We start from the raw sequence: 24649 nt of genomic DNA on the forward strand, positions 1-24649 counted from the left end.
AGACCATATTTCCAAAACACACTAAAAATAACTAATGCCACTTATATGTAAATCATAATATACCAACTACCATACCATTCAGTCAAAACACCAACACGATACTACTTATGACTTTTGGGTGAAGATTACTGTAACTTTTTTTTTCTCCCTGCATCAAAGATTTCTTTGTATGACGAGCAATTAACCTGATGAGTGTATCATCTTGTGTATAATAGGTGGATGCTTCCTTAGTTAAATGTACTGTTTAACGCAAAACCTGCTCTCAAATTTGGAATTCCCCTCCGATATAGTGTCTAAATTTGTTAATAAAACATAATATCTAGGTATAATTTCAGTGATAATGGTATGAAATGAACAAGTCTCAAAAACTTTATCATGCAGAAATGGACACCGATTCCGGGATGATGGTTCCCTGCATCAAAACAAGATTTATTTGGATATATAAACTGCACTGCACAATCTACAATCAATTTTAGTAATAAAATCCCAAAGTCAAGTGGCGCAATAACACTTATAAAATACCTCCCACAGCATTTAATACAGCATTGAAATAATGTCTAGTAAATGTGCAAGAATGAATATAAACAAACTCGGTATAAAGTATGTCTCCCATCCTGGTCTAATAAACAGTTATTAGTTGCAAATGGATCAGCAACTTTCTGAATGTAGGATTAAAGAACTATGTCTAAAATTGGTCAAATGAGGCAAATCAAATCATGGTTGATTTGCTGGCTGATGCTTCCGATTAGAGTTTAAAAACAGGAGAGACTAGAAAATGATGGTAGCTACTAGAAAGAATCAAGTTTTGCCTATTGGTCATTATATTACACCATTGTATGTGTGACGTGCCATCCTGGGAGGTGGCAGAGGGTGATGTGCCATCCGTGGAGGTGGCAGACGGTGATGTGCCATCCGTGGAGTTGGCAGGGGGTGGCGTGCCATCCGTGGAAGTGGCAGGGGGTGATGTGCCATCCGTAGAAGTGCCAGGGGGTGACGTGCCATCCGTGGAGGTGGCAGAGGGTGATGTGCCATCCATGGAGGTCGCAGGGGGTGATGTGCCATCCCTGGAAGAGGCAGGGGGTGATGTGCCATCCGTGGAAGTGGCAGAGGGTGATATGCCATCCGTGGAAGTGGCAGGGGGTGATGTGCCATCCGTGGAAGTGGCAGGGGGTGATGTGTCATCCGTGAAAGTGGCAGGGGGTGATGTGTCATCCGTGGAAGTGGCAAGGGATGTTGTGCCATCAGTGGAAGTGGCAGGGGGTGATGTGCCATCCGTGGAAGTGGCAGGGGGTGATGTGCCATCCGTGAAAGTGGCAGAGTGTGATGTGCCATCCGTGGAAGTGGCAGGGGATGTTGTGCCATCAGTGGAAGTGGCAGGGGGTGATGTGCCATCCGTGGAGGCGGCTGGGGTGGAGGCGGCCACATGTATGAGGTGAAGGTTGGGGAGATGACCACATGTATGAGGTGAAGGTTGAGAAGATGAGCACATGTATGAGGTAAAGGTTGGCGAGATGAGCACATGTAAGAGGTGAAGGTTGGGGAGATGACCACATGTATGAGGTGAAGGTTGGGGAGATGACCACATGTATGAGGTGAAGGTTGGGGAGATGACCACATGTATGAGGTGAAGGTTGGGGAGATGACCACATGTATGAGGTGAAGGTTGGGGAGATGACCACATGTATGAGGTGAAGGTTGGGGGGATGACCACATGTATGAGGTGAAGGTTGGGGAGATGACCACATGTATGAGGTGAAGGTTGAGAAGATGAGCACATGTATGAGGTGAAGATTAGGGGGAGATGAGCACATGTATGAGGTTAAGGTTGGGGAGATGACAACATGTATGAGGTGAGGTTTGGGGAGGTGACCACATGTATGAGGTGAAGGTTGGGGAGATGAGCAGATGTATGACTTGCAAGACACAGTAACAAGAATGATGAAATAAGAGGATAAACTAAATGCTAAACCAAATACAAGTAATGTATCGGATCAAATGCCAACTTTCAAAATGAGTTGTCAGATGCCGTCACACACCGGACTTGCAGAAAGAAGCAAAATAGATGGAACAGGACAATGTACGTGACTAATTCATCAAAAGGGGTACGCCAAGAAAATTAATATTTTTAATATTTAAAAATTTTCAAGGTATATCATTAACATCAAATACATTAATTTGAAGGTGATTACAACATTTATTTTAGAATATTAATTTTTAATGAAATACATAACATTGAAATTTCCTACTAAATTTTGAAGTTATACCAAATAAAACTCTGTTCAAGCTACACCATTTATTTTAGGAACTAGTATGACATTTTTTACACTAACCACAAACCAAGAAATTATGACTCAAATCTTCATAGAAATAAGAAAAAAGTTTAAAAGCTCTCTAATCTGATAGTAAATTATTATTATTAGCATCTTTGATACTATTATCATTATTATTATTATTATTATATTATTCTATACGAATAAAATAATGTCAGTTTTCATCTTGCCTTAACCCAAGTGGCAACACGGTGAATAATCTCCCAAGACTCAATAAAAGACTCCCAGGTTTTAAGAACAATGTCTTTGAAAAACAGATCCAGAAATTCAACAAATTTGCACTTGAGAAACATTATTTATTAAAAACATTTTACATGCATCAATACAAAGTAAACCCCCGTGTATTAAAAAACATGATTTTGATAGGATATCATAAAATAATTTCCCTTTTCTACTGAGAATGCATGTCTGGCAACACATCTATCGAAGACACACTAGTCCAGACGAACGTTGCAATATACAAAAGAAAAATCTAATGTTCTTGAATTTAAAATGTTCTGCAATGCCCTGTCTAAATTCATCATTTCACTCGCCATCTGCGATGAAGATCAAGTGAACCTGCCTGAGGAAACTGTGCGTTACTGTCCACAAGTGGCTAAAAAATGAGGGAACGCACGCGGTGCAGTCGAGAAAATGCAAATTCGTAAAAAAATCTCACAAGTAGTGTTCATATCATAACAATAACAAATTTACTAGCCTTAAATATACAAAAGCTCTTTGTATATTTAAGGCAAGCTTGTAATGGACACAGGCACGGGAGAAGGTAGGATGGGCCTCACCGCAGTTGAGGCAGCGAGCTTGGGGAGAAGTGCACTCCGACTTAGAGTGACCTTCACTCCCACACAAAGGACAGAGAGAGACAGTCCCAGAGCAGCGGAGGGCACCATGCCCAAACCTCCAGCACTTGTTACAAAGTCGAGGAGAAGGAATATACTCCTGGTCAGAGCACCTAGCACCAGCAAGAATGACAGAGGATGGAAGGGTCCTACCATCAAAGGTGATCTTCACAACGCGAAGGGGTTGACGGCGACGACCACGAGGGGGACGAGTAAACGAGTATACCTTGGGCATCAAGGATATGCCGAATATCATCGTGGCAATCCTGCAGATTCCGAACACCGGTTGCAACATGTGGTGGGAGGAGAATAGTGCCAACACTGGCATTCATCTGAACGTTCTTGGAGACCCGAACAGGGATCTCGCCAAGGCAAGATAAGGCAGCCAAGCGGGAAGCCGCATCCTGAGAAGGAGCAGCAACGACACGTGTACTGAGACGAGTGGGGTTGAAAGTAACAGACGCATCTACGGAATCTACAAGATGCCGATGGAGGGAGAAATCGTCAGGAGGCGCAGAATCAAGAGGGAGGAGATCAAAGTATTTGGCCCATGAAGCAGGACCAAACAAGGCCTGATACGCATCAGTACGGGAAGGAATCGAGCGAGTGCGGTTGGGGCGCGAACGGCGTTGAGAACCCCTAGAGAGAGAGGGGTCAAAAGGCGCAGTAGTCACAACGAAAGACTTAGCCACACCAGGGGACGAAGTGGTCACCACCGGGGGCTGGAGGCTCGACCCAACCACAGAGGAGGGAGGGGAGCTGGGGGAAGAAGTCAGGACGGTCAAAGGAGGAGCAAGGTCGGGGCCCAACGCAGCGGGAGCTACAGAGCCTGGTCTTCCAATACAGGCCGACTCGGGGGCTTGGTCGCCCACCCCACGAGCCTGAGAGGGCACAACGGAAACATTCAACGACAGAGACGAAAAGTGACAAATTCATCCACGAATGTGCCCCCATACTCACCATGGAGCCACAATTAGAGGCAGGACACCCAACAGGAAGCTATCGCCGATCATGCCGGGGCCCCCTAGGGGTGCGTCGTGAGTATACGCCCCACAAACGCCACCTTAAGAACCGTCAGTCCGTCGAGATCGGGTTCAGCGACGAAAGGGGGATTGACAATAAAAGGTTCCCCTCGCTCGAGACGTTGGGTACTACAGTTCTACGGGTGCAAGAGTATGCCTCCTCAAGCACCCGGGCGTCAAAATAGAAGAAGTCCAAAGAAATAATCCAAAACAAGCAAAAGGTCGGCAGGAAACGACAAGCAGATAGGAGAAGAGGGGGGGAGAAAAACGAAACATAAGGAAAAGGAAAAGCGATCCGGCACAATTGGAGAAGACAGCAGCAGGAGTGCAAGGCCAGAAAAGGACAGAGGACTGCCCAACGGAGCATCACACTCCGGCAGCCGTCCACCAAGCCCCCTCACGACGCCAACGGGCCAGATGGGGAGGGGGTAGGCGTTTACAATTCACTGCGCCTATTTTCTGTATCTACGTCTGACAACGCCGGAAATCGCTCAAATCTTTACGTAATATTTAATAATATTTAAAATATTCGATCTACACTTTACATGATATTTAATTGACTTCAAATTACGTAGATTTCACGCTTGATTTGTCCTTAGCAACGGTTTCTCACTATTACCACCATACCGACGATATAAATCAAGCTCCAAGGTGCGGCTCGCTCGGCCCACCCATTGCTTGGCCCGCACATGGCCCACGCTGGCCCACATTCACCCTGCATTAGTTTCACTTGCCACTCTGTATAATCCGCACTACAAATACTGCACTTGTTTTGGTTCCCGATGCTTCAGTGATCCAGACTTGTCTCTTAGCCGTCTTTCGTTGCAGGAATCTGGAAAGAAAGAAATAAACCCCACATGTGCCCCACAATGGCCTAGTCCCTTTAATTACCTAACTCCTCTGATCTGGTCTCACCTGACCCTTCTTTCCTCCGTCTAGTAACCACCGTTCTCAACACAACCCGACGTCTACCATTTCCCGAACATTTAAGAAGAACATAAGAACATAAGAACAAAGGCAACTGCAGAAGGCTTATTGGCCCATACGCGGCAGCTCCTATATATAAAACCCCTCAATTCCACTCATATACTTGTCCAACGCACGCTTGAAACAATTGAGGGACCCCACCTCCAGCACGTTACGCGGTAATTGGTTCCACAAATCAACAACCCTGTTACTGAACCAGTATTTACCCAAGTCTTTCCTAAATCTAAACTTATCCAATTTATACTCATTGTTTCGTGTTCTGTCTTGTGTTGATACTTTTAATACCCTATTAATATCCCCTTTGTTATGTCCATTCACCCACTTGTAAACCTCTATCATGTCACCCCTAACTCTTCGCCTTTCCAGTGAATGCAACTTAAGCTTTGTTAATCTTTCTTCATATGAAAGATTTCTAATTTGGGGAATTTACTTAGTCATCCTACGCTGGACACGTTCAAGTGAATTTATATCCATTCTATAATATGGCGACCAAAACTGAACTGCATAATCTAAATGGGGCCTAACTAGAGCAAGATATAGCTTGAGAACCACACCAGGTGTCTTGTTACTAACGCTGCGATTAATAAATCCAAGTGTCCGATTTGCCTTATTACGAACATTTATGCATTGATCCTTTTGTTTTAAATTCTTACTAATCATAACTCAGAGATCCCTTTCGCAATCCGACTTCGCAATCTCAACACCATCTAGCTCGTATCTTGTAAATCTATCATCATTACCTAACCTCAGAACTTTACATTTATCAGCATTAAACTGCATCTGCCAATCCTTTGACCATTTCAAAACCCTATCTAGATCAACTTGAAGTGATAGTGAGTCCTCCTTCGAATTAATTTCCCTACCGATTTTCGTATCATCGGCAAATTTGAAAATGTTGCTACTCAAACCTGAATCTAAATCATTTATATATATTATAAACAACAGAGGTCCCAGGACAGAGCCCTGAGGCACCCCACTTACAACATTTTCCCCACTCTGACTTGATTCCATTGATACTAACTCTCTGTTTCCTTTGGTATAGCCATGCCCTAATCCAGCTTAATATAGCACCCCCAATACCATGAGACTCTATCTTTTTAATCAGTCTTTCATGTGGCACTGTATCAAAAGCTTTGCTAAAGTCAAGGTACACAACATCACAATCGCGAAAGGGATCTGGGAGTTATGATTAGTAAGAATTTAAAACAAAAGGATCAATGCATAAATGTTCGTGAAACCCAAGAAGTGATTCCATGCACCCGCCAAACCTCATGTTTATGAATGAAAAACGGTTTACACACGACTCAACTGATTTCGTTGGAACACTTCCGGAACAAGTGCTTCACTGACGAATTTTGTTCCACCCACAATGCTGTAAATGCAACACCCGCGTTCTACAAATACAAATAATCGCCAATAGAACCTAATCTATGTCTATAAATGCACAATATGCTAATATATAACAATATCAATTTATATTTGAGAAAATAACTATTATGAATGAAAAGCATGTTAAAACTGATGAATGCGTCTTACTGAGGACGGGTTGTCGAACCACAAAGCTATAAATGCTTCACCCAATTGCTTCAAATACAAATAATCGCCAAAAGAACCTAAATACCTAACCGAAGCCTTGTACTTTACACGAAAATTTATTATGTGATAATATTAACTTATTAGAACAATCCAAGTTTTAATTCACAGTACGTTAAAACGATGAATGCATCTGAGGGGGGGGGGGGAGTTGTAGGGGGATAGGTTGACGACCGCTGCTCTAACGAGCCTGTACTTAGGACTTGTTGAGCGATCGGCCCCAAAATCGCAGTCATCTTGTTAAACATCTTGCTCATTCAAAACCGTAATTATATATTCCCAACAGGTTATTAATTTTTTCCCTTGTGTTGGTATTAACTCACAGGAAGAACAAAACAATACATGCAAGAGGGCAACCCTGGGGAGCATACAGAAATACAACAATCGTATTAATTCAGCAGATATGCGGAGACAGGTCACATAAACAATGAACACCCGACCCCAAACAGAGCTGCCCGTTCTCCCGAGCGTTTCCAGCCTCATTAATCTGTTTCACTAAATTGCCCGAACCTAACCAACCTAAGGACCTACGAACAGAAAACGGGACATCGTCAATTTCCCGAGCCGCTCTCAGTTTAAGTGCATCTATTTTGGCCTTAGGGAAATTATGCATCAAAATGGCGAATAATTATTCAGGAGAATGGGTTGAACAGAGAACATGGAACAACAGTACACACCAAAAACAGTCATACATTATGAAGCCTCAAGGCCTATATCAAACCATTTACTTTCATTAATAAAAATTTACAGTAATACAAACAGGCAAATGAAACATTAACCAACAGCAAAATACACAAAAAGGCAAAGCACAAACAAAATAAGTATACAGAAAATGCACAAACCACACAAGTGTACCCACCAATTCCACCAAAAGACAAGTAACGCAGCCAACTGAAACAAAACGAAGCATTATTCACACACACATAAAAGAGATACTCACCTGAGCGAGCCGCTCCTGGTTAACGGTCAACACCACATACGCCCCTCCTGCAGCGTGCTGTATGGTCAGTCGTTGCAGCACCCACGGGTTGCAGCACCCGCTACCCGACTGTTCGGTCTCCACAATCATCCACCACAAAGTACCAGACCAAACCCCACACTATAACACCACGACGTCACCCTCACACACCACCCTGCGAGCAGGAAGCAGGAGGAATACCATCACTCGTCAACTACCAGCTGGACAGCAACCTCACCATCCCGACGACCACCAACTGCAACACCCAAGGTCGACTGCTGGCAGCCGTGGAGTGAGGACGTTTACCGACCCACCGTGGCTGTTGAGGTCATTTCCCATTTTGGTCGCCAGGTGGTGTGGGCGTCTCTGCCCTCCCAGTTTTGTTGCCTGCTGGCTGCGTGTTGATGTGGCGGTTCTGACATGGGGGGCCATTTTCCTCCTGTCGTCCGTGACAAATTCCGTGGGGTTGGAGTTCACGTGTACGGCTGGATATCCGACCATTAAGTTGGTGATGTGTGATATGCTTCGTATCTTGGTGGAGGCTATTTACGGTATTGAGCTTGTTACTGCCCACCAGGTGGTTGTCAAGTTCGTGAGGGAGGAGTACCGAGACTTCCTCCATCGGTACGAGGGACGTACGTTGCCGTTGCCAGATGCTGCCGGCTCCGTGGCGATCTCGGACCGCAGTGGTGCCCTGACTTATGTCAATGTCCACGGTGCGCCCCTGGAGTTCCCTGAAGACCTCCTCTGGCACTACTTCGGGAGGTATGGTGCAGTTGTCAGTGTGCGAGTGAACACGCTTTCCTCGGGTAGATATGCTGGGCGGCGGACGAACATCCGTACCTTAAGCAGGCGATAAGTCACAATAACGTGGCTAAAGTATGATGAAAAGACCACACAAAAGAATGTGAAGGGACGACGACGTTTCGGTCCGTCCTGGACCATTCTCAAGTCGATTGTGATCAGAAAGTAAAGACAGGCAATAAATAGGCACGAGAGATGAGGAGCAAAGTAAGGTGTAGTAGAGGGGCTAGTAGTAGGAACTGCAGAGGGCCTATTGGCCCATTCGAGGCTGTTCCTATTATAACCACCGAAAGAGAAGGAGAAAATAATGAGAAGAGGAAAACGAGGGAACATAGGAGAAGACAATGAATAGAAAAAAGAGAAAAGAGAAAGAAAGGTAAATGGAAAGGGTAAGCTTATGTAAGGTCACGTTTGTTAGAAAGATTAGAGCATTTGAGTATATACTGTGAAAGGGAAGAGTCCACAGCAACAAAGAGAGGACTCAAGTTCATGTTGGGTACATTGTGTATTAGAGCCGATTCAACAAGACGGCGTCTGTGTAGAGTAGAGGCAGGAAAGATTATTTTGGAGAAAGACCAATCAATGGGATGATTAGAATCCCTCACATGGCAGAAGAGAGCATTGTTAGTGTCTGCAGACTTAACACGTTTCTTGTGTTCTTTAAGTCTGTCATTCAGTGTATGGCCAGTTTCGCCAAAGTATTCTCAAGCTAAACGAAATTTCTTTCATCCTAAACCTTCTTCCAACACTAGTTGCACTGTACTATGCCTTCCCTTCATATCTGAACTCAAAACTTTTACAAATACCTTTCGTCCTCTTGACATTAAGCTCGCCTTTCATCAAACTAACACACTTCGTAGCAATCTAGTTCACACTGCTCCTCCTGCTTCTAATGCTGCTGGTGTCTACTCTATTTCCTGTTCGTCTTGTCCTCTCCAATACTTTGGCGAAACTGACCGTACACTGAATGACAGACTTAAAGAACACAAGAGAAGTGTTAAGTCTTGCCGCCTCTTCCGTCTCCAGCCGTCTCTTCCGTGTCTCCTGCTGTCTCAGTGGAGGAGCTACCGTCTCGTCGACCGTCCCCTGCTCCTGTGCGTACGACGGCCAGGCAGTCTCAGCGACCCTCGTCCGCTTCTTCGGCGTCGTCTGCTTCCTCGCAGGGCGTGGTTGGCGCTCCCCGGCCTCGTTATGCGACTTGTGCCAGTGACCTTTAGCGTTGGCTGTTGCCACCTGATCTGGATGTTCCAGAGTTTATGATACCTCCTCGGCAGCGGGGCATTCGTAACCCTTCCGACCTTGAGGATTTGATTTGGGAGGCATATAAGAAGTATCCTTACGATCTTTTCCCTGAAAAGCACACTTTTGCCTCTTGAGGACTGTGTTCCTCGCATATGATTTCTATATATTTTGTGTATTCTTTTGTGTGCATGGCTGTGGGGTGCGGGTGGGGCGTGTGAGTGTGTGGGTGGGGTAGGTTATGCTTCCCGGTTCCTGCGTGCTCTGGTTTATGTTGTGGGTTTTTCTTGTATGGCTTGTGTGTGGGTGTGCGGTTCCTGTGCGTTGGTGTGTCCGGTTGTGGATGTCGTGTGCGCTTGTTTATGTCTTATTGCGTGCCCTTCAGGCTGTCGGCGTGTTCCGGCCACGGTTTATGCTCTTTGTTATGTTTTGCCATTATGTTTCGCCTCCAGTTTGTTATGGAAGGTCTGTTTCCTTTATTGTTATTATCTTTCTTATTGTATGTTATCGTTTTGTGATGATGCCTCTCCGTCTGTGTTTGAGGTGTGGGTAGGCTTGTTATGTGTACGTTATGTTCTGGTGTTTCCCCTGTGCTTATATTCCGCTGTGTTTATCTTTTTGTTGTGTTTTATGTATGCGCTTCTGTGTGTTTTGTGGTCAGCCCTTCCGGCTGGTCTTCTCTTGATTTATTCCTTTGTCCGTGTACATATGTGTGATTTGTACTTTGTCCTTGTGTTCTTTGTTCTATTTGTTTATGCTTTTATTGTAACTTCTACGCATGCTTCCATGTAAAAATAAATAAAAAAAAAAAAACTGCAACACCCAAGAACCACCACCATACCTCACCTGATCCTAGGTCGGACACAACGACCACCACTTGTAAAATCAGGGGAGTGCACCTGGAGCTGCCGTGAGGTACAGACGTGTCGTCCGGCCTCTGGTAGTTTGGGGTGTTTGCCGTTTTTCGTCGCCAGGGGGTGTGGGTGTTCCCACCCTCCCTGCAGTTGCTGCTTGGCTGGTGGTGACGTCGCACGCTTGCGATGGGGGTCCCTCTCCCTCCTGTGTTGAGAGTAAACTCCGTGGGACTGGAGTTTACGGGCCGTGTTGGCTATCCTTTAGTTGAGCTTGTCATGTGTGACATGCTCCGTGTCCTGGTCGACGACGTCTACGGGATTGAGCTGGTAACTGCTCACCGGGTTATTATCAAGTTGCGGGGGAGGAGGTGTATCGTGCTTTCCTCCGCCGTTACGAGGGGCGATCCTTGTCGCTGCCGGATGGTGCCGGCTCTGTGACTATTACAGACCGTAGTGGTGCCCTGACCTATGTGAGTGTGCACTGGGCACCCATGGAGTTTCCCGAACAACTACTCCTGCGTTACTTCCAGCAGTTTGGCGCAGTCGTCAGTGTGCGGGTGCACACGCTATCCTCAGGGAGGTATAAGGGTATGCGGACGAACATTCGTACCCTTGGGATGCGCCTGAGGTCTGACATCCCTTCTTCGGTCCGGCTTCTGGGGTACTACGTTCGGGTTTGTTATGCCCAGCAACCCCGTACCTGCTTTCGGTGTGGCCTGTTGGGGCATCAGGCTGCCGGGTGCTCGGAGGCTGCTGTCGCTCCTGTGAACCTGTTCCAGGAGGATGATTTCCCGCCACTACCTGTTGGGGTGGATTCCGTGGGCGAGGATGTTGACGTCCCGTTGGCTGCTGCGGCTTCCCCTGCGTCGCCCAGCAGTCCTCCTGATGGTGCGGCTCCTCCACCGGGTGTTCCGGTGCCGTCGGCTGATCTTCCTGCCCCTGTCGCTGTCACAGCTGCTCCTGGGGGTCTTCCAGATAGTCTCTGCGTGTCGTCGACGTCTTCGTCTTCCTCGTCTCCTGCTGCTGCATCTGGCCCTGCGCCTTCGCCAGGTGTTTCGGCTGAGCTGGGTGCTGGGGGGGTTGTGGAGCGTCCTGTTGTGTGCGGCCCGGTTCCCCCTGTGGTTGAGGCTGCTGCCGTCATGCGACGGGCATCGGTTCGCACGGCTTGTGAAGCCCGTGGTTCTGGGTCAGCCTCTGGCTCTGAGGATGTGCAGCCGGAGCCCAAACGGTCCCGGCAATCTTCTACTGCTTGGGCTGATGTGGGGGATTTCGACGCCGGTGGGTCTTCAGGCAATGATGTGGTAGATCGCGAAGCACCCGGATCCAAGTCGATGGTGGTTGCTGACGTCCATGTGCCTGCTGATGACGACGATTGTGCATATGATTTATCTCATGTTCTTTCTTCTGCAGAAGGTTCTCCGCAGTGGGGGGGTGGTCGCTCCTACGGACGTAGGTGGTGAGGGTGCTGGTGCGGGCCGCGACCTTGTGTTGTTGCTGAGGAAGGATGTTCAGCGTGGGGGGGCCCCTGTAGGTGACCCGTCCGGTGGTTGCCGCGGAGCCCTGTGGAACTGCCAAGGAGGCTGCTAGTGCGCTGCCCGTTGCCTGGCCCCGTGGGGGACAGCCCCTACCAATCGTCTTGGCCTCCAGCGTAGTGTATGATAGGAAGAATAACCCTTTGTTGTTTTACTTTGTTGACCGCGTGCAGCCTGTTCCGTGGTGCCCCTCGACCGTCTGGGTTCCGCAGGCTCGGTGTTTTGTTGTGGGCGTGCCGGACATGATGCCTGATCCTCGTACGGCCCATGCTCACCCTGTTCCGGACAACATCATGTTGCTTTGGGAGGCGTATTGTATTCGTTTCCCGGCGGCGGAGTGGCCGGAGAAGTGTGAACAATCTGAGTAGTTTGTGTGATTGCTGTGTATGCATGGGACCTGTGGTATGTTCTGCTATGCGTTTTATTTCTTGTGCGCCCTTCAGGCCGGTGTTATTTTTAGTTTTCTCAATATCCCTGTTTATTGTGTTCCTTACATGTTTTAACATACTTTGTGTGTAGCTATACCATTTACTGCTTCTCTGTTCCTTTGATTATGTAATATGTGCCCCTCTGGCTATGATGTTTGCCCTAGTGTGTTCTGTGCTTGTGCCTCTCCTTTTATTTCTTGCACTGCAAGTGGTTAGTTGTGCATGTTATTGTTTATTGTTTGTGTTGTTATTGTGCCATGTATGGCTTATGTTTCTGTTTCTAGGCTTGTTGTATATTTTATGATTTTATAATTTTGTATTTTTATGTTTGTCTTTTTTGTTATTTGTTCTCCTTGTGCTTTCCCTGTGTGTTATGATGTTTGTTTTGTTTTATGTGTTATTGTGTTTTGTGTATTGCTAGCCTGTTTACACTATTTTCTCTTGTGTTCTGTTGATGTTTGTTGTTTTGTACTGTGCTGTCGGTCCTTCTGGCCGGTGGTTTTTTGTTTTGCTTATTTTGTTTATTCTGTTCTTTTTCTTGTATTTTTTGCCTTATACTTGCATGCTTGCATGTAAAAATAAAAAAAAATAAAAACTTGTAAAATCCCCGAAAGTCCTCCTCTTTCACTGGACTTCAAACAATGGCAGACCCGCTTCATGGTAACCCACAGCAGTAGAGAAATAGTTGCCGGACCTAGCATCACCGCCCCTGACCCTACCATGGGTAACCAGCCACAAACCCACCCGCTAACTGCCGAACAAGGCAGAGGCTCCCGTTCATGGCAGGGATTACGTATTAGTGTATATTTATAGCGTACTAGTGTATATTTAGAGGTTGCGTTAAACGCTTGGTATATGATAATAATTTTATACTTATTCTTATTTAATTAAATACTATAACAAACACTCGCTGGTTTTTGTACGAGAATGGGTGTGTGGTTTTTTCCACCGTTGCTACGATATATGTTTGGACGGAATAGATAAAATTGATGACACAAGAATGAGGACTAATTGACTTATAATTCATTCCTCGGCGGCCTTATTGCGATGGTGAGTCTTGTGTCTGGTTTTGTGTTAGACTTAAAGACCTGTCAACCACGTGAGGGGTTTAGGGCCACCGTAATACCTTACTGACCAAACAGCAAGCACATTTCAGTCCTATACATAGTCGAGGACTGAAGTAAACTCTCGATGTATACCCCCCTCTCGATGTATACCCCCTCTCGATGTATATACCTCTCAATGTATACCCCTCTTAATATATACCCCCTCGCGATGTATATACCTCTCAATGTATACCCCTCTTAATATATATCCCCTCTCGATGTATATACCTCTCAATGTATATCCCAATGACCATGTAATATGTATATATATGATGTAACTATATAACCTGAGCTTGTAAAAGCACCTTCATCACCTTCAGTGATTAAGTGCTTAATTGCACACTAGTTTCTTTATCAGCTACCTCACCCTGTCAGGGTAAATGAGACAAATGTATGTGTGTGAATATATGTATGTGTATGTGTGTGTGTGTATGTATATGTATGGGTATAAAGCATATATGGAAGCTGATCAGAATTACATTTCACCTTTGTGAATGTACATTAATGACACTATGTAAAAGACACATCTAACACTTTATGTAGGGCATACGTAAATCTGTGTATCTATGTATTTACGTATGTAGGTTAGCTTAGCATTTTAAAAGCACCGAATCACCTTCTGTGGTTGAGTGTTCAATAAACCCTTGAACTGTATGTTTAACACTTCTCTAACCCTGTCCATGGAGGAGAGAAGAAAATGTATATATGCTGGTTAGCATTGTAAATGTGTGGCCACGTCTGTGGTAGAAAAAAAAAATGTATATCCCTCTCGATGTATATATTCCGTGTGAAATGTTTTTTTGTTTCAACCATGTATGGTAAACGTGATAACCAGAGATGCTTAAGCAGAATTACCCAAATTAGTTCAACTTAGATACCTGACTCAACATGAAATTTGATATTAGTAACTTGTTGCACCTGTTCACTCGGAGCGGCTTTAAGGTCCGTGCAGATTATATGAAGATGTTCTTCTTTCGATGACTGCAAGAGTTGTGATGTTAGGAGACGTGTCTCAGTGGAGCGTCAGAGTTGATAGTCTAGGATTCAACGTTCTTTCTTAGTGTTAGATTTTGTTGTTGCTGTTGGTAGTTGACTTGAGGGCGAGGACGAAACTAGACGTATGCATCCTTTTGATTCGGTTCTTGGCATGGAAACAAAACGGGGAGGTTATCCCCCAAAAAAGTAAAGTCAAACACCAATAACAAAACTGCTTAGTGGGGCGACACACGAATTTATGTACTCCTGGTTCAACCTTGACGCCGAGCCTGGACACCTCCGCCTGGGAGCCGCCTGATCACGTCTTGTTTTCGCGTTCTGGCTTTGCTACTGCCGTTTGGCATCCCTATTCAACGGTCCGATTGTACGACGCCTGGCACACATACCGCCTTGGGGTCACGGGAATGTTGATTTATTTTTTTTACGTTTTCTGACTGGTTCTCCTAAGGGGTGACGGTGATCGAGGGCCGGCTTGGCTGAGAGGTGCTGGGGGTTGGAGGGTCTTAGTGGGCTCCTGGTGTGCCCTCAGTCCTGGTGGGCGGCTGGCTTTTGCTCTGCCGGAAAGACTGGATGACTTTTGCGTTTTAGTTGGGGGCCGAGTTTGGGGTTTTGCTACCTGGTGGAGCGGGGCCAGTGCTTGTCACCCTGAGGGACTCCTAGGGCTCCCCAATCATCTGTCCATCTGTGCGTTTATTTGCCGTATGGCATATTAGTTTCTGGTGATTGGCGTCACTCGTTTCGCGATTGGGCTTCGCGGTTCACCCTTAACGGGTCTGCCGGGGCGCATCCAAACCTACGATCGTCGTCACCCCTAAATCAACAGCAACAACAACAACACACGAATTCAAATTCAAATACAATTTTTGTAATTCAGGTAAAAGTACATACATTGATGAAGAGTTACAAACATAATATTTGATTTATAGATAGAGCTAGTACATACAATACCTAAAGCCACTAATACGCATAGCATTTCGGGCAATACCCATGGCAGGGCAGGCGCAGGCCATCCAGTGGGCATAATATCGCAAACGCAACGCCGAATCAACGTCATTGGGATCGTTGATTCAAAGTCGAAGCATCGCCATTCTTGGATGTTGTGCCTGCTATAGGAACCCACACCACTCACAGCGGAACAAGAGCCACGTACCTCCACCTCCAGAGAGCGCACAGGAGCCTCCAGGGAACTCATCACCTCTAAGCAAAGTAGATTCTGGACTTCCGATCGACGCTCTAAAAGCAACCCAGAAAATGGAAAAAAAAATCCCTCAACGCACCTTTGACCTCACCTCACGGTGATGAATGCGCCAGCAGCGGTCCGGACACTTGATTAAACGTGCCTTACAGAACAACGTATTAACGTGGTATTTATAAACAATTAACAGCCTATGCACCTTGACCCAATAATTCTCAGGACAAGGAGAGGGAGGGAATTATCAGGGGGGAAAGCGACATACCAACAACAGGTGGTGTAAGAGGACACATAAAAGCAACATGTCTTGTAGAAAGACACACCAGCCGCAGGTGGTACAAGAGGACACATACAAGCAACAGATGGTTCAAGAGGACACATACCAGCAGCCAGTGGAACAAGAGGACACATAACATCAGCAGATGGTACAAGAGTACACATACCAACAACTGGTGGAGTAAGAGGACATATAACAGCAGCAGGTGGTGTAAGAGTACACATACCAGCAGCAGGTGGTACAAGAGGACACATACCAACAACAGGTGGTGTAAGAGGACACATAACAGCAGCAGGTGGTGTAAGAGGACACATACCAGCAGCAGGTGGTACAAGAGGACACATACCAGCAGCAAGTTGTACAAGAGGACACATACCAGCAGCAGATGGTAGACGAGTACACATACCAGGAGCAGGTGGTACAGGAGGACACATACCAGCAGCCGGTGGTACAAAAGGACACATACCAGAAACAAATGGTTCAAGAAGACACATACCAGCAGCAAGAGGAACAAGAGGACAAATGCCAGCAGCAGATGGTACAAGAGTACACATATCAGCAGCAAGTGGTACAAGAGGAAACATACCAGCAGCAAAATGTACAAAATGACACATACCAACAGCCGGTGGTACAAGAGGACACATACCAGCAGCATGGGATACAAGAGGACACATAACAGCAGCAGATGGTGTAAGAGGACACATACCAACAGCAGGTGGTGTAAGAGGACACATACCAGCAGCAGGTGGTAGAAGAGGACACATACCAGCAGCACTTGGTACAAGAGGACACATACCAGCAACAGATGGTTCAAGAGGACACATACCAGCAAGAGGTGGTGTAAGAGGACGCATACCAGCAGCAGGTGTTAAAAGAGGACACATACCAGCAACAGATGGTTCAAGAGAACACATACCAGCAGCAGGTGGTATAAGAGGAAACATACCAACAACTGGTGGAGTAAGAGGGCACACAATAGTAGCAGGTGGTGTAAGAGGACACAAAACAGCAACAGATGGGTCAAGAGGACACATACCAGCAGTAAGTGGAACAAGAGGACACACAACAACAGCAGATGGCACAAGAGGACACATACCAGCAGCAGGTGGTACAAGAGTACACATACCAGCAGCAGGTGGTACAAGAGGAAACATACCAACAACTGGTGGAGTAAGAGGACACACAATAGTAGCAGGTGGTGTAAGAGGACACAAAACAGCAACAGATGGGTCAAGAGGACACATACCAGCAGTAAGTGGAACAAGAGGACACACAACAGCAGCAGATGGTACAAGAGGAAACATACCAACAACAGGTGGTATAAGAGGACACATAACAACAGCAGGTGGTGAAAGAGGACACATACCAACAGCAGGTGGTGAAAGAGGACACATATCAGCAGCAGGTGGTACAAGAGGACACATACCAGCAGCACGTTGTACAAGAGGACACATACCAGCAACAGATAGTTCAAGAGGACACATACCAACAGCTGGTGGTGTAAGTTGACACATACCAGAAACAGGTGGTGTAAGACTACTTATATCAGCAGCAGGTGGTACAAGAGGACACATACAAGCAACAGATGATTCAAGACGACACATACTAGCAGCTGGTGGTGTAAGTGGACACATACCAGAAACAGGTGGTGTAAGACTACTTATATCAGCAGCAGGTGGTACAAGAGGACACATACCAGCAGCAGGTCGTAAAAGAGGACACATACCAGCAGCAGGGGTTGTAAGATGACACATACTAGCAGCAGGTGGTACAAGAGGACACATACCAGCAGCAGGTGATGTAAGAGGACACATACCAGCAGCAGGTGGTACAAAAGGACACATACCAGCAACAGGTTGCAAAGAGTACACATATCAGCATCACGTGGTGCAAGAGGACATATACCAACAACAGATGGATCAAGAGGACACATACCAGCAACAGGAGGTACAAGAGGACACATACCAACAGCAGGTGGTACAAGACTACATATACAAGCAACAGGTGGTACAAGAGGACACATACCAGCAGCAGGTGATACAAGAGTACACATACCAGCAGCAGGTGATACAAGAGGACACATACCAGCAGCAGGTGGTACAAGAGGACACATACCAGCAGCAGGTGATACAAGAGGACACATACCAGCAACAGGTGATACAAGAGGACACATACCAGCAGCAGGTGGTACAAGAGGACACATACCAGCAGCAGGTGATACAAGAGTACACATACCAGCAGCAGGTGGTACATGAGTACACATACCAGCAGCAGGTGTTAAAAGAGGACACATACCAGCAGGTGGTACAAGAGTACACATACCAGCAGCAGGTGTTAAAAGAGGACACATACCAGCAGCAAGTGGAACAAGAAGACAAATTCCAGCAGCAGATGGTACAAGAGTACACATACCAGCAGGTGGTACAAGAGGACACATACCAGCAACAGATGGTTCAACACGACACATACCAGCAACAGGTGGTGTAAAAGGACACATACCAGCAGTAGGTGGTTCAAGAGGACACATACCAACAACAGGTGGAAGAAGAGGACACATTCCAGCAGCAGATGGTAGAAGAGTACACATACCAGCAGCAGGTGGTACAGGAGGACACATACTAGCAGCAGGTGGTACAAGAGGACACATACCAGAAACAGATGGGTCAAGAGGACACATACCAGCAGCAGATGGTACAAGAGTACACATACCAGCAGCAGGTGGTAGAAGAGGACACATACCAGCAACTGATGGTTCAAGAGGACACATACCAGCAGCAAGTGGTACAAGAGGACTCACACCAGCAGCAGGTTGTACAAGAGGACACATACCAGCAACAGATGGTTCAAGAGAACAGATACTAGCAACAGGTGGTGAAAGCGGACACATACCTCCAGCAGGTGGTACAAGAAAACACATACTAGCACCAGATGGTTCAAGACGACACATACCAGCAGCAGGTGCTGTAAGAAGACACATACCAACAGTAGGTGGTGTAAGAGGACACATACCAGCAGCAGTTGGTGAACGAGGACACATACCAGCAGCAGGTGGTACAAGAGGACACATACAAGTAGCACGAGGTACAAGAGGACACATACCATCAACAGATGGCAAAAGAGGACACATGCTAACAGCAGGTGGTAAAAGAGTACATATTCCTGCAGCAGATTGGTACAAGAGGACACATACCACCAGCTGGAGGTGTAAGAGGACACATACCAGCAGCAGTTGGTGAACGAGGACACATACCAGCAGCAGATTGGTACAAGAGGACACATACCACCAGCAGGAGGTGTAAGAGGACACATACCAGCAGCAGGTGGTACAAGAGGACACATGCTAACAGCAGGTGGAAAAAGAGTACATATTCCTGCAGCAGATTGGTACAAGAGGACACATACAACCAGCAGGTGGTGAAAGATGACACATACCAGCAGCAGGTGGTACAAGAGGACACATAGCAGCAGCAAGTGGTACAAGACGAGACATACCAGCATCAGGTGGTGTAAGAGGACACATGCCAGCAGCAGGTGGTGTAAGAGGACACATACCAGCAGCAGGTGGTTCAAGAGGACACATACCAACAGAAAGTGGTGTAAGACGACACATACCAGCAACGAGTGGTACAAGAGGACACATACCAGCAGCAGGTGTTGTAAGAGGACACACACCAGCAGCAGGTGGTGTAAGAGGACACATACCAGTAGCAGGTGGTGTCAGAGGAGACATACCAACAGCATGTTTTACTAGAGGACACATACCAGCAACAGGTGGTGTAAGAGGACACATACCAGTAGCAGGTGGTGTAAGAGGAGACATACCAACAGCATGTTTTACTAGAGGACACATACCAGCAGCAGGTGGTGTAAGAGGACACATACCAGTAGCAGGTGGTGTAAGAGGAGACATACCAATAGCTTGTTTTACTAGAGGACACATACCAGCAGCAGGTGGTACATGAGGACACATATTAGCAACAGGTGGTACAAGAGGACACATACCAGCAGCAGGTGGTACATGAGGACACATATTAGCAACAGGTGGTACAAGAGGGCACATACCAACAGCAGGTGGTACAAGAGGCCACATTCCAGCAGCAGGTGTTGTAAGAGGACACACACCAGTAGCAGCTGGAACAAGAGAACACATACCAACAGCAGATGGTGTAAAAGGACACATATCAGCAGCAAGATGTGTAATAGGACACATACCAGCAGCAGGGAGTGTCAGAGGACACCTACCAGTAGCAGGTGGTACAAGAGGACACATATCAGCAGCAGGTGGTGAAAGAGAACACATACCACCAGCAGGTGGTACAAGAGAACCCATACCAACAACAGATGGTTCAAGAGGACACATACCATCAGTAAGTGGAACAAGAGGACACACAACAGCAGCAGATGGTACAAGAGTACACATACCAGCAGCAGGTGGTACAAGAGTACACATACCAGCAGCAGGAGGTACTAGAGTACACATACCAGCAACAGGTGGTACAAGAGGAAACATACCAACAACTGGTGGAGTAAGAGGACACATACCAACAGCAGGTGCATGGTGTAAGAGAACACACAATAGTAGCAGGTGGTACAAGAGGACACATACCAACAGCAGGTGGTGTATACCAACAGCAGGTGCATGGTGTAAGAGGACACAAAAAAACAACAGATGGGTCAAGAGGACACATACCAGCAGTAAGTGGAACAAGAGGACACACAACAGCAGCAGATGGTACAAGAGGACACATACCAACAACAGGTGGTATAAGAGGACACATAACAACAGCAGGTGGTGTAAGAGGACACATACCAACAGCAGGTGGTGAAAGAGGACACATACCAGCAGCAGGTGGTACAAGAGGACACATACCAGCAACAGATGGTTCAAGAGGACACATACCAGCAGCTGGTGGTGTAAGTGGACACATACTAGAAACAGGTGGTGTAAGACTACTTATATCAGCATCAGGTGGTAGAAGAGGACATATACTAGCAACAGATGATTCAAAACGACACATACTAGCAGCTGGTGGTGTAAGTGGACACATACCAGAAACAGGTGGTGTAAGACTACTTATACCAGCAGCAGGTGGTACAAGAGGACAGATACCAGCAGCAGGTCGTACAAGAGGACACATACCAGCAGCAGGTGGTGTAAGATGACACATACTAGCAGCAGGTGGCACAAGTGGACACATACCAGCAGCAGGTGGTGTAAGAGGACACATACCAGCAGCAGGTGGTACAAGAGGACACATACCAGCAACAGGTTGCAAAGAGTACACATATCAGCATCACGTGGTGCAAGAGGACATATACCAACAACAGATGGTTCAAGAGGACACATACCAGCAACAGGAGGTACAAGAGGACACATACCAACAGCAGGTGGAACAAGACTACATATACAAGCAACAGGTGGTACAAGAGGACACATACCAGCAGCAGGTGATACAAGAGGACACATACCAGGAGCAGGAGGTACAGGAGGTCACATACCAGCAGCAGATGGTACAAGAGTACTCATACCAGCAGCAGGTGGTACAAGAGGATACAAACCAGCAACAGATGGTTCAAGAGGTCACATAGCAGCAGCAAGTGGAACAAGAGGACACATACCAGCAGCAGATGGTACAAGAGTACACATACCAGCAGCATGTGGTACAAGAGGACACATACCAGCAGCAGGTGGTACAAGAGGACACATACCAACAGCAGGTGGTGTAGGAGGACACATACCAGCAGCAGATGGTACAAGAGTACACATACCAGCAGCAGATGGTACAAGAGTACACATACCAGCAGCAGGTGTTAAAAGAGGACACATACCAGTAACAGATGGTTCAAGAGGACACATACCAGCAGCAAGTGGTACAAGAGAACACATACCAGCAGCAGGTGGTACAAGAGGACACATACCAACAGCAGGTGGTGTAGGAGGACACATACCAGCAACTGATGGTTCAAGAGGACACATACCAGCAGCAAGTGGAACAAGAGGACTCACACCAGCAGCAGGTGGTACAAGAGAACAGATACTAGCAACAGGTGGTGAAAGAGGACACATACCACCAGCAGGTGCTGTAAGAAGACACATACCAGCAGCAGTTGGTGAACGAGGACACATACCAGCAGCAGGTGGTACAAGAGGACACATACCAGTAGCACGTGGTACTAGAGGACACATACCAGCAACAGGTGGCAAAAGAGTACACATACCAGCAGCACGTGGTACAAGAGGACACATGCTAACAGCAGGTGGTATAAGAGTACATATTCCTGCAGCAGATTGGTACAAGAGGACACATACCACCAGCAGGAAGTGTAAGAGGACACATACCAGCAGCAGGTGGTACAAGAGGACACATGCTAACAGCAGGTGGTATAAGAGTACATATTCCTGCAGCAGATTGGTACAAGAGGACACATACCACCAGCAGGAAGTGTAAGAGGACACATACCACCAGCAGGAAGTGTAAGAGGACACATACCAGCAGCAGGTGGTACAAGAGGACACATAACAGCAGCAGGTGGTACAAGAGGACACATACCAACAGCAGGTTGAACAAGAGGACAGATTCCAGCAGCAGGTAATACAAGAGGACACATACCAACAGCAGGTGGAACAAGAGGACAGATACCAGCAGCAGGTGGTACAAGAGGACACATACCAGCTGCAGGTGGTACAGGAGGACACATACCAGCAGCAGATGGTACAAGAGTACACATACCAGCAGCAGGTGGTACAAGAGGATACAAACCAGCAACAGATGGTTCAAGAGGTCACATAGCAGCAGCAAGTGGAACAAGAGGACACATACCAGCAGCAGATGGTACAAGATTACACATACCAGCAGCATGTGGTACAAGAGGACACATACCAGCAGCAGATGGTACAAGAGTACACATACCAGCAGCAGGTGGTACAAGAGGATACAAACCAGCAACAGATGGTTCAAGAGGTCACATAGCAGCAGCAAGTGGAACAAGAGGACACATACCAGCAGCACGTGGTACAAGAGGACACATGCTAACAGCAGGTGGTATAAGAGTACATATTTCTGCAGCAGATTGGTACAAGAGGACACATACCACCAGCAGGTGGTGAAAGAGGACACATACCAGCAGCAGGTGGTACAAGAGGACACATAGCAGCAGCAAGTGGTACAAGACGAGACATACCAGTATCAGGTGGTGTAAGAGGACACATGCCAGCAGCAGGTGGTGTAAGAGGACACATACCAGCAGCAGGTAATTCAAGAGGACACATACCAACAGCAAGTGGTGTAAGACGACACATACCAGCAACGAGTGGTACAAGAGGACACATACCAGCAGCAGGTGTTGTAAGAGGACACATACCAGTAGCAGGTGGTGTAAGAGGAGACATACCAACAGCATGTTTTACTAGAGGACACATACCAACAGCAAGTGGTGTAAGACGACACATACCAGCAACGAGTGGTACAAGAGGACACATACCAGCAGCAGGTGGTGTAAGAGGATACATACCAGTAGCAGGTGGTGTAAGAGGAGACATACCAACAGCATGTTTTACTAGAGGACACATACCAACAGCAGGTGTTGTAAGAGGACACACACCAGTAGCAGCTGGAACAAGAGAACACATACCAGCAGCAGATGGTGTAAAATGACACATATCAGCAGCAGGATGTGTAATAGGACACATACCAGCAGCAGGGAGTGTCAGAGGACACCTACCAGTAGCAGGTGGTACAAGAGGACACATATCAGCAGCAGGTGGTGTAAGAGGACACATACCAGCAGCAAGTGGTGTAAGAGAACACATGCCAGCAGCAGGAGGTGTAAGAGGACACATATAAGCAGCAGGTGGTGTAAGAGGACACATTCCAGCAGCAAGTGGTGTAAGAAGACACATACCAGCAGCAGGTGGTGTAAGAGGACACATACCAGCAGCAGGTGGTGTAAGAGAACACATACCAGCAGCAGGAGGTGTAAGAGGACACATATCAGCAGCAGGTGGTGTAAGAGGACACATTCTAGCAGCAGGGGGTGTTAGAGGACACATACCAGCAGCAGGTGGTACGAGAGGACACATACCAGCAGCAAGTGGTGTAAGAGAACACATACCAGCAGTAAGTGGCAGAGGAGTACTCAACAATATGTGCTCAATTTTCCTCCCATATCTTAATTTGCTAAGTAGCCTAACACTGATCATGTCCTCTTTATCAACCTAATCAATTTCTTGAGGATTTCATGTCATTACCATGTCCCCGCGATTCCGTCAATCATTAAGTGATGTGATTTTTTAGCTCCCTTAGCCTCTTCTCATTGTGTAAACCTCTCTGTGGCGGTGGAGATAAGGGTGTATTTTGCGTGTTTGAACTTCTTCTCAATGCTGCCCCATCCTCATAAAAAAAATTGTCCATTTGGCAACGACGGAGAAGATATGCAAACTACAAACCGTTGCGCTCAAAAAGTCAACATTTTGGTATAATCATGACATCTTCAAC

General features: G+C 46.7%; 3 protein-coding genes across 3 annotated transcripts; all 3 read left to right on the forward strand.

Annotated features, from left to right (window-relative positions):
- Positions 1-836: 836 nt before the first annotated feature.
- On the forward strand, positions 837-1436 carry LOC138373520 (sperm acrosomal protein FSA-ACR.1-like). Its single transcript, XM_069339733.1, has one exon. It carries the CDS (start codon positions 837-839, stop codon positions 1434-1436), a length of 600 nt encoding a protein of 199 aa, XP_069195834.1.
- Positions 1437-18068: 16632 nt separating this feature from the next.
- LOC138373521 (uncharacterized protein DDB_G0285291-like) lies at positions 18069-18641 on the forward strand. The gene is made up of 2 exons (XM_069339734.1): positions 18069-18218; positions 18456-18641. The coding sequence occupies exons 1-2, from the start codon at positions 18069-18071 to the stop codon at positions 18639-18641; spliced, it is 336 nt and encodes a 111-aa protein (XP_069195835.1).
- A 171-nt stretch (positions 18642-18812) lies between these two features.
- On the forward strand, positions 18813-22945 carry LOC138373522 (putative mediator of RNA polymerase II transcription subunit 26). Its single transcript, XM_069339735.1, has 3 exons — positions 18813-18995; positions 21447-21734; positions 22712-22945. Exons 1-3 carry the CDS (start codon positions 18813-18815, stop codon positions 22943-22945), a joined length of 705 nt encoding a protein of 234 aa, XP_069195836.1.
- Positions 22946-24649: the final 1704 nt, after the last annotated feature.

Source organism: Procambarus clarkii, chromosome 42, assembly GCF_040958095.1.
Source record: "Procambarus clarkii isolate CNS0578487 chromosome 42, FALCON_Pclarkii_2.0, whole genome shotgun sequence".
NCBI classification, from domain to species: domain Eukaryota; kingdom Metazoa; phylum Arthropoda; class Malacostraca; order Decapoda; family Cambaridae; genus Procambarus; species Procambarus clarkii.